General features: G+C 43.6%; 1 protein-coding gene across 1 annotated transcript; it reads right to left on the bottom strand.

Annotated features, from left to right (window-relative positions):
• Nucleotides 1-6,218: 6,218 nt before the first annotated feature.
• Nucleotides 6,219-7,476, bottom strand: LOC118945994 (proline-rich protein 2-like). Its single transcript, XM_036969661.1, has 2 exons — nucleotides 7,466-7,476; nucleotides 6,219-6,894 (listed from the first exon to the last, which is right to left on the bottom strand). The coding sequence occupies exons 1-2, from the start codon at nucleotides 7,474-7,476 to the stop codon at nucleotides 6,219-6,221; spliced, it is 687 nt and encodes a 228-aa protein (XP_036825556.1).
• Nucleotides 7,477-10,651: the final 3,175 nt, after the last annotated feature.

Genomic DNA, 10,651 nt, shown 5'->3' with positions numbered 1-10,651 from the left:
TACCTACAAATATATACCGTACCTACAAATATATACCGTACCTACAAATATATCATACCGTACCTACAAATATATACCGTACCTACAAATATATACCGTACCTACACATATATCATACCGTACCTACAAATATATACCGTACCTACAAATATATACCGTACCTACAAATATATACCGTACCTACAAATATATACCGTACCTACACATATATCATACCGTACCTACAAATATATACCGTACCTACAAATATATACCGTACCTACAAATATATACCGTACCTACAAATATATCATACCGTACCTACAAATATATACCGTACCTACAAATATATACCGTACCTACAAATATATAATTCTGTACCTACAAATACATCATGCAGTACAGTCCGTGGCCAAAAGTTTTGAGAATGACAGAAATATACATTTTTACAAAGTCTGCTTCCTCAGTTTGCAAGATGGCAATTTGCATATACTCCAGAATGTTATAAAGAGTGATCAGCTGAATTGCAAATAATTGAAAGACCCTCTTTGCCATGCAAATGAACTGAAACCCCCCAAAAACATTTCCACTGTATTTCAGCACTGCCACAAAAGGACCAGCTGACATCATGTCAGTGATTATTTCGTTAACACAGGTGTGAGTGTTGACGAGGACAAGGCTGGAGATCACTCTGTCATGCTGATTGAGTTCGAATAACAGACTGGAAGCTTCAAAAGGAAGGTGGTTACCTGCAAGGAAACACGTGCTGTCATCAATGCTTTGCAAAAAAAAAGGCTTCACAGGTAAGGAGAGCGGTTCAATTGTTGCCTTCTTGGCTTCAAGGTGCCCAAGAAAGTCCAGAAAGCGCCAGGACCGTCTCCTGAAGTTGATTCAGCTGCGGGATTGGTGCACCACCAGTACAGAGCTTCCTCAGGAATGGCAGCAGGCAGGTGTGAGTGCATCTGCACACACAGTGAGGAAAATACTTTTGGAGGATGGCCTGGTGTCAAGAAGGGCAGCAAAGAAGCCACTTCTCTCCAGGAAAAACATCAGGGACAGACTGATATTCTGCAAAAGGTACAGAGATTGGACTGCTGAGGACTGGGGTAAAGTCATTTTCTCTGATGAATCCACTTTCCGATTGTTTGGGGCATCCGGAAAAAAAGCTTGTCTGGAGAAGACAAGGTGAGAGCTACCATCAGTCCTATGTCATGCCAACAGTAAAGCATCCTGAGACCATTCATGTGTGCTTCTCATTCAAGGAAGTGGGCTCACTCACAATTATGCCTAAGAACACAGCCATGAATAAAGAATGGTACCAACACATCCTCCGAGAGCATCTTCTCCCAACCATCCAGGTCCATGGCCAGGAAACTCCCCAGCCCTTAATCCCATTGAGAACGTGTGGTCAATCCACAAGAGGTGGGTGGACAAACAAAAACCCACAAATTCTGACAAACTCCAAGCATTGATTATGCAAGAATGGGCTGCCATCAGGTTGTGACCCAGAAGTTAATTGACAGCATGCCAGGACGGATTGCAGAGGTCTTGAAAAAGAAGGGTCAACACTGCAAATATTGACTCTTTGCATCAACTTCATGTAATGGTCATTATTAAAAGCCTTTGACACTTATTAAATGCTTGTAATTATACTTCAGTATACCATAGTAACATCTGACAAAAATACCTAAAGACACTGAAGCAGCAAATTTGGGGAAAATTAATATTTGTGTCATTCTCAAAACTTTTGGCCACAACTGTACTTACAAATACATCATAGCTACAATGGAAGAACACAGCAAATAACAAACACCTCAGGAGGTATTAAACATCACATGAAATAGCCACAAAAATGGCTCTGATGTTCTTTCAAAGAAGACTGTCTATAGATCTTAAAACATGTTCACCGGTGAGCAGGAATCGTATCCAGACAGATAATCATATCCGACTGACAGTGAATCTGTTTATACAGTCATTAAATGTGGCAAAAAATCAAATCATTCGAATTTCAAATTCTAAAGACACTGGTGTGAGTTTGTGCGTGAGACTTTTTTTCCTGTTTTGTTGCTTTTCACACGTCACATCTTCTCAAAGATGAATAGTGAATTCACAGATGAATAGTGAATTCACAGATGAATAGTGAATTCAAAGATGAATAGTGAATTCAAAGATGAATAGTGAATTCAAAGATGAATAGTGAATTCAAAGATGAATAGTGAATTCAAAGATGAATAGTGAATTCAAAGATGAATAGTGAATTCACAGATGAATAGTGAATTCAAACATGAATAGTGAATTCAAAGATGAATAGTGAATTCAAAGATGAATAGTGAATTCAAAGATGAATAGTGAATTCACAGATGAATAGTGAATTCAAAGATGAATAGTGAATTCAAAGATGAATAGTGAATTCAAAGATGAATAGTGAATTCAAAGATGAATAGTGAATTCAAAGATGAATAGTGAATTCACAGATGAATAGTGAATTCAAACATGAATAGTGAATTCAAAGATGAATAGTGAATTCAAAGATGAATAGTGAATTCAAAGATGAATAGTGAATTCACAGATGAATAGTGAATTCAAAGATGAATAGTGAATTCAAAGATGAATAGTGAATTCACAGATGAATAGTGAATTCACAGATGAATAGTGAATTCAAAGATGAATAGTGAATTCACAGATGAATAGTGAATTCACAGATGAATAGTGAATTCAAAGATGAATAGTGAATTCCAAGATGAATAGTGAATTCAAAGATGAATAGTGAACTCAAATATGAATAGTGAATTCAAAGATGAATAGTGAATTCAAAGATGAATAGTGAATTCAAAGATGAATAGTGAATTCAAAGATGAATAGTGAATTCAAATATGAATAGTGAATTCAAAGATGAATAGTGAATTCAAACATGTTTGTAAAAATAATACTTTACATTTAAAGTTTGTCCCCCCAAAAAATATCTGCAGTAGTAAATTCACTAGTCCCACACACGTGACCATGTGACTGATTTGACAGAAACTGAGCCTTGAAGAAAGAAACCCCTGGTTTGGTTTCACTCCACATCATTTGATGTATTCCAGTCTATTGGTGCTTTTGTTCTGACACCTCATCTTTTCCACCATATAAAGAAGTGACACCTTTCTTCCATACTGTAGTCAAACCAAATATAATTTAATTGGTCACAACCACGTGTTTTAGCAGATGCTATTATGGGTGTAGCGAAACGCTTGTGTTTCTAGCTCCAACAGTGCAGCAATGTCTAACGAGTAATTATTTAACAATTTCACAACAATACACGCAATGCACACACATCCAAAGTAAAGGAATGGAATTAAGAAAAGATCAATATATGAACGAGCAATGTCAGAGCGGCATAGACATACAGTAGAATAGAATACAGTATAAACATATGAGATGAGTATTAACGCGGGCAGTGATTTTAAGTCTGTGTGTATAGGGCAGCAGCATCTGATGTCCTGGTGAACGCAATTTAACAGTCTGATGGCCTTGAGACAGAAGCTGTTTTTCAGTCTCTTGGTCAGTTTTGATGCACCTCTACTGACCTTGCCTTCAGGATTATAGGGGGTGAACAGGCAGTGGCTCCGGAGGTTGTTGTCCTTGATGATCTTTTTTGGCCTTCCTGTGACATCGGGTGCTGTAGGTGTCCTGGAGGGCAGGTAGTTTGCCCCCGGTGATGCGTTGGGCCGACTGTTTGCAATCACCATCACACTGCACACTGCCCTATCCCATCTGGACAAGAGGAATACCTCTTGTAAGAAAGCTGTTCATTGACTACAGCTCAGCATTCAACACCACAGTGACAATTGCACCGCCTGCAACCGCAGGGCTCTCCAGAGGGTGTTGCAGCTGCCACTATGGTGTCGAACAGCATGTACTATGTGAGGATGTGCTGTACCCAGTTAAAGGTTTCTAAGAAAAACGTCAAACTCCGGGGTGCAACTTTCACTGGGGACAGGGGGACATAACCCCCCCCCCCACACACACACACACACACACCACACACACACACACACACACACACACACACACACACACACACACACACACACACACACACAAACACACACACACACACACACCACACACACACACACACTCACACACACACATCTTAAAATATCATTTTTGTCCCCCACTTCAGTTGTATCATTGCACTGTGATACAAAAAGAGGCATCGGTGTGCATTAGGACCATGCAGATGCCTCAGAGCAGTCAGGTAGGCTGTTTTGGTGGTTTCAGCCGGCTGGATTTAGGACCACGCGCACACTACAGAGCGTGCGAACAGAGGCAGTTGCTGTCTGTGTCTGTTGTGCTTTTTTTTCTCCCGAGTTGTAAAAACAAGCAGAGCAGAATCTGGCCACTCTTTATTTCACTGATGGCAAGGTAACTGCTGTTTGACTTAATAACAGAAGAAAAAAAAGTATTTACTCCCTGTGCTGAGCTAGTAGTGTAACTGACATGTAACGGTAGCGGATGTTTCATCCCCTCTCGAATGAAGTTTTGTCTCCAGCTACAGTCAGGTAGCTGAATCTAACAGCTTGTGGGTGTATGGAAATGTTATATAGTCTTTGTTTTTTCGCCGTTTCAACAGTAGTAAATTAATTAAATTAACTTATTTTCGACCAGTTGATGTACCACCGAGCTAGCCAAAAGTCCATAAAGGCTAGCCAAAAGTCCAAAAGGCTAAAGATATATATTAATCACAGTCTATCACAGTCAATCACAGTCAGAATAGCATAATTATTTACTTAAAAATCATACAATGTGATTTTCTGGATTTTTGTTTCAGATTCCGTCTCTCACAGTTGAAGTGTACCTATGAAAAAAATTACAGACCTCTACATGCTTTGTAAGTAGGAAAACCTGCAAAATCGGCAGTGTATCAAATACTTGTTCTCCTTGTTCTGAGGCACGACAGAGAATGAGGCACGACAGAGAATGACCTTGGTATATATATATGTATATACCAAGGTAATTCTCTGTCGTGCCTCATCTGAGCAGGATCAGATGGTGAAAGGGACCTCAGCAGGGTCAGGCAACAAGGGAAGACCAGTCTGTGATGGAGCTGAGGTCAGGCAACCAGGGAAGACCAGTCTGTGATGGAGCTGAGGTCAGGCAGCCAGGGAAGACCAGTCTGTGATGAAGCTGAGGTCAGGCAGCCAGGGAAGACCAGTCTGTGATGGAGCTGAGGTCAGGCAGCCAGGGAAGACCAGTCTGGGATGGAGCTGAGGTCAGGCAGCCAGGGAAGACCAGTCTGTGATGGAGCTGAGGTGAGGCAGCCAGGGAAGACCAGTCTGTGATGGAGCTGAGGTCAGGCAGCCAGGGAAGACCAGTCTGTGGAGTTGAGGTCAGGCAGCCAGGGAAGACCAGTCTGTGATGGAGCTGAGGACAGGCAACAAGGGAAGACCAGTCTATGATGGAGCTGAGGTCAGGCAGCCAGGGAAGACCAGTCTGTGATGGAGCTGAGGTCAAGCAGCCAGGGAAGACCAGTCTGTGATGGAGCTGAGGTCAGGCAACAAGGGAAGACCAGTCTGTGATGGAGCTGATATCAGGCAACAAAGGAAAACCAGTCTGTGATGGAGCTGAGGTCAGGCAGCCAGGGAAGACCAGTCTGGGATGGAGCTGAGGTCAGGCAGCCAGGGAAGACCAGTCTGTGATGGAGCTGAGGTCAGGCAGCCAGGGAAGACCAGTCTGGGATGGAGCTGAGGTCAGGCAGCCAGGGAAGACCAGTCTGGGATGGAGCTGAGGTCAGGCAGCCAGGGAAGACCAGTCTGTGATGGAGCTGAGGTCAGGCAGCCAGGGAAGACCAGTCTGTGGTCTATTGCAGATGCAGCACTTTATTCTCTCTGTGGAGCAAACACTGGACAAGCGAGAAGCTTCAAAGATTTAAAGAATTTTAAGGCATTCTGACAATCTTCCTAAAGTGGATTTCCAAACTGTTGATAGAGGCTTTTTCCCGATGACACAAAACATGTAAAAACAGAAAGGTGAAGAAGACCTGGGAAACACAACTGACGATGATGACTAGATACAAAAATGTTTGAATGCACAGCCATGTTCATATAATCTTATTGAAAACATGCCCACGCCAGGAGAGATACCTATTTAGGCCGTCCCTAGCTGCTGGGCTTCTCAGTCCTGGCTCTGGTGCTCTGCTGTACTGTTGACACTCTGGCCTTGACCTAACACACCTGAAACAAATAATTAATGTTTTGCTAAGATCCTAAAGCTGAGTAGGGTGCGTTGGGTGGGGGCGCTGCAGGGCAGGGGACCCCTGGCTGAGTGGGGTGCGTTGGGTTGGGGCGCTGCAGGGCGGGGGACCCCTGGCTGAGTGGGGTGCGTTGGGTTGGGGCGCTGCAGGGCGGGGGACCCCTGGCTGAGTGGGGTGCGTTGGGTTGGGGCGCTGCAGGGCGGGGGACCCCTGGGTGAGTGGGGTGCGTTGGGTTGGGGCGCTGCAGGGCAGGGTACCCCTGGCTGAGTGGGGTGCGTTGGGTTGGGGCGCTGCAGGGCGGGGGACCCCTGGGTGAGTGGGGTGCGTTGGGTTGGGGCGCTGCAGGGCGGGGGACCCCTGGGTGAGTGGGGTGCGTTGGGTTGGGGCGCTGCAGGGCGGGGGACCCCTGGGTGAGTGGGGTGCGTTGGATGGGGGCGCTGCAGGGCGGGGGACCCCTGGGTGAGTGGGGTGCGTTGGGTGGGGGCGCTGCAGGGCGGGGGACCCCTGGGTGAGTGGGGTGCGTTGGGTTGGGGCGCTGCAGGGCGGGGGACCCCTGGGTGAGTGGGGTGCGTTGGGTTGGGCGCTGCAGGGCGGGGGACCCCTGGTTGAGTGGGGTGCGTTGGGTTGGGCGCTGCAGGGCGGGAGACCCCTGGGTGAGTGGGGTGCGTTGGGTGGGGGCGCTGCAGGGCAGAAATTAAAATCAACATGTTTTCTTCGTTTAGTTCTATACTCCTAAAGTTAGAATTTGAAATCAAACAGTGACTATGGGTGCAGACTGGCAGCTTTAATTAGAGGGTATTTTCATACATATCTGGTGCACTGTTTAGAAATTACAGAACTTATTGTAATTGGTCCTCCCCCATTTTAGGGGAGCAAAAGTATTGTGACAAATTCACTTGTATGTGTATTAAAGTAGTCAGAAGTTAAATGTTTGGTCCTACATTTATAGCACCAAATGACGACATCAAGCTTAATGCTCTATACATGTGTTGGAAGAATTTGCTGTTTGTTTTGGTTGTGTTTCAGATTATTTTTGTGCCCAATATAAATGAATGGTAAAATCAAATCAAATCAAATGTATTTATCTAGCCCTTCGTGCATCAGCTGATATCTCAAAGTGCTGTACAGAAACCCAGCCTAAAACCCCAAACAGCAAGCAATGCTAATGTTGAAGCAAGGTGGCTAGGAAAAACTCCCTAGAAAGGCCAAAACTACTATAAATATCAGGGAGGTTAGCATTTTATATCATACCCCGAAGACATGCTAACCTCTCAGCATTACAATATCAGGAGGGTTAGCATTTTATATCATACCCCCAAGACATGCTAACCTCTCAGCATTACAATATCAGGGAGGTTAGCATTTTTGGCTGGGTATGATTTTTGTACACCTACAGTATAACTTTCTCACTCATCATTATTCATGATTCATTCAGGATTATTCATAACCACAGTGACATCCACATTCATGTAGAATTGTTTAGAAAAATATTATGTTCTTATTTACAATAAAAGTGATTCCAAAATGACACGATACAATGACCCCAAAAGGGTCCTATTGGTAAGGACCGAGGAGGGTCTCTTTTTCATCAATGTCCCACTGAGAGGATCAGTTGAAGGATATTTAGAAGATCAGGTCTTTTGGATACCCCCCCCCCCGCCCCCCCAAAAATAAAACATTTTATGCATGACTTTTGTTATATTGTGGAAAGACAATATCAGGATCTTGTAAAAGCAACATAAAACAACTGTAAAGCATATTATGTGCCTTCAGATTTCAATGCCAAGACTTCTGTGTGCACATGCTATCCACCAAATCCCTTGCGACAGTCAAGACAGTTATGTGAGCTTGGAAAAGAGGCTTGTGGCTGTCATAGTGCAGGTGTTAAGGGAATATCACTCAAGCCAAAAACAACCGCTCCCTAGGACTTCCCGTCTGTCACTTAGTATTCAAAGGATTCATGATTCATTAGACGTCCACTAGACTGGCTAGTCTGATGCATCTGGTAGCAGGTTGTAATCCTGATGTCATTCGAATCAAACTCTGTTTTTATACTTGACTCCTTCCATGCGAAGACCTCAGAGACAAAAACACGCCGAGAATTGAGGATGTTGGCTGTTCAGAGTCCTGAAATGTTCTGTAATGTTTCAAATGGAATTGAATACATTGCTAGCTTCCCAGATTGTCATACAATGTTGTCTGCTAATGCAAGTGGATTGCAATTGAAGGACATTGCTCTGTCTTGACATGGCCTTACTGAGAGAACCTACAGGCGTAATTGTCAGAACCTGTACACTCAACACCTTCGTCCTGTTAAATAAGGGAAGGATGGAGAGGGAGAGGGATGTGGAAGTCTCCAGTGTAAATACTGACATCGGCCCTCAGCCTACAAATTACTCAGGGAACACAACACTGCACCGTACACTATTAGAAAAGTTTATTCGGCTGTCCCCATAGAAGAACGCTTTTTGGTTCCAGTTAGAACCGTTTTTGGTTCCAGGTAATACTATTTTGGGTTCCATGTAGAACCCCCTGGGGAATGGGTTCTATCTGGGATCAAAAAGGGTTCTACCTGGAACCAAAAAGGGTTCTTCAAAGGGTTATCCTATGGGGACAGCTGAAGAACCCTTTTAGGTTCTAGATAGCACCTTGTTTCTCTAAGAGTGTAGATTACCTGGAACCATTTAATAGTTGGAAAAAAGGGTTACAAAAAAACTAGACATTTGACTAGATTGTGTACAGTACCTTGCAAAAGTATTTACCAGCCTTGGCATTTTTCCTATTTTGTTGCATTACAATCTGTGATTTAAATTGATTTTTATTTGGATTTCATGTCATGGATATACACAAAATAGTCCAAATTGGTGAAGTGAAATGAAAAAAATGACCTGTTTCAAAAAATAAAAAACGGAAAAGTGGTGGTGCGTATGTACTCACCCCCTTTGCTATGAAGCTCCTAAATAAGATCTGGTGCAACCAATTACCTTCAGAAGTCACATAATTAGTTAAATAAGGTCCACCTGTGTGCAATTTAAGTGTCACATGATCTGTCACATGATCTCACTACATATACATACACCTGTTCTGAGAAAGGCCCCAGTGTCTGCAACATCACTAATCAAGGGGCAACACCAAGCAAGCGCCACCATGAAGACCAAGGAGCTCTCCAAACAGGTCAGGGACAAAGTTGTGGAGAAGTACAGATCAGGTTTGGGTTCCAAAAAAATATCCCAAACTTTGAAGATCCCATGGAGCACCATTAAATCCATTATTAAAAATGGAAAGACTATGGCACCACAACAAGCCTGCCAAGATACGGCCGTCCACTAAAACTCAAAGACCAGGCAAGGAGGGCATTAATCAGAGAGGCAACAAAGAGACCAAAGATAACCCTGAAGGAGCTGCAAAGCTCCACAGCGGAAATTGGAGCATATGTCTATAGGACCACTTTAAGCCATACACTCCACAGAGCAGGGCTTTACAGAAGAGTGTCCAGAAAAAAATAAGCAAAAATGTTTGGTGTTCGCCAAAAGGTATGTGGAGACTCCCCAAACATGTGGAAAGGGGTACTCTGGTCAGATGAAACTACAATGTTGCTTTTTGGCCATCAAGGAAAACGCTTTGTCTGGAAAACACTAAACCCAACACCTCACATCACCCCGAGAACAACATCCCCACAGTGAACCATGGTGGTGGCAGCATCATGCTTTGGGGATGTTTCTCATCGACAGGGACTGGGAAACTGGTCGGAATTGAAGGAATGATGGATGGTGCTAAATACAGGGAAATTCTGGAGGGAAAACTGTTTGTCTTCCAGAGATTTGAGACTGGGACGGAGGTTCGCCTTCCAGCAGGATAATGACCATAAGCATACTACTAAAGCAACACTTGAGTGGTTTAATGGGAAACATTTCAATGTTTTGGAATGGCCTAGTCAAAGCCCAGACCTCAATCCAATTGAGAATCTGTGGTATGACTTAAATATTGCTGTACACCAGCAGAACCCATCCAACTTTAAGGAGCTGGAGCAGTTTTGCCTTGAAGAATGGGAAAAAATCCCAGTGGCTAGATATGCCAAGCTTATAGAGACATACCCCAAGAGACTTGCAGCTGTAATTGCTGCAAAAGGTGGCTCTACAAAGTATTAACTTTGGGGGGGGTGAATGGTTATTCACGCTCACGTTTTCAGTTTTATTGGTCTTATGGCATAGAACCTAAGTGCAAAACTCTGCTCTCTTTCGCTGTGTGATCTCAGGCCCTATTCAATCCAAAACCTGATCAGTATCGGAACAGTCTTTCTGTAGACCTACATTCCACTCAGCTATATACCCTAAAACCCTATTCCACTCAGCTATATACCCTAAAACCCTATTCCACTCAGCTATATACCCTAAAACCCTATTCCACTCAGCTATATACCCTAAAACCCTATTCCAC

The sequence above is a fragment of the Oncorhynchus mykiss genome, chromosome 31 (assembly GCF_013265735.2).
Source record: "Oncorhynchus mykiss isolate Arlee chromosome 31, USDA_OmykA_1.1, whole genome shotgun sequence".
NCBI lineage: Eukaryota > Metazoa > Chordata > Actinopteri > Salmoniformes > Salmonidae > Oncorhynchus > Oncorhynchus mykiss.
This window is presented reverse-complemented; position numbering and strand designations above follow the sequence as displayed.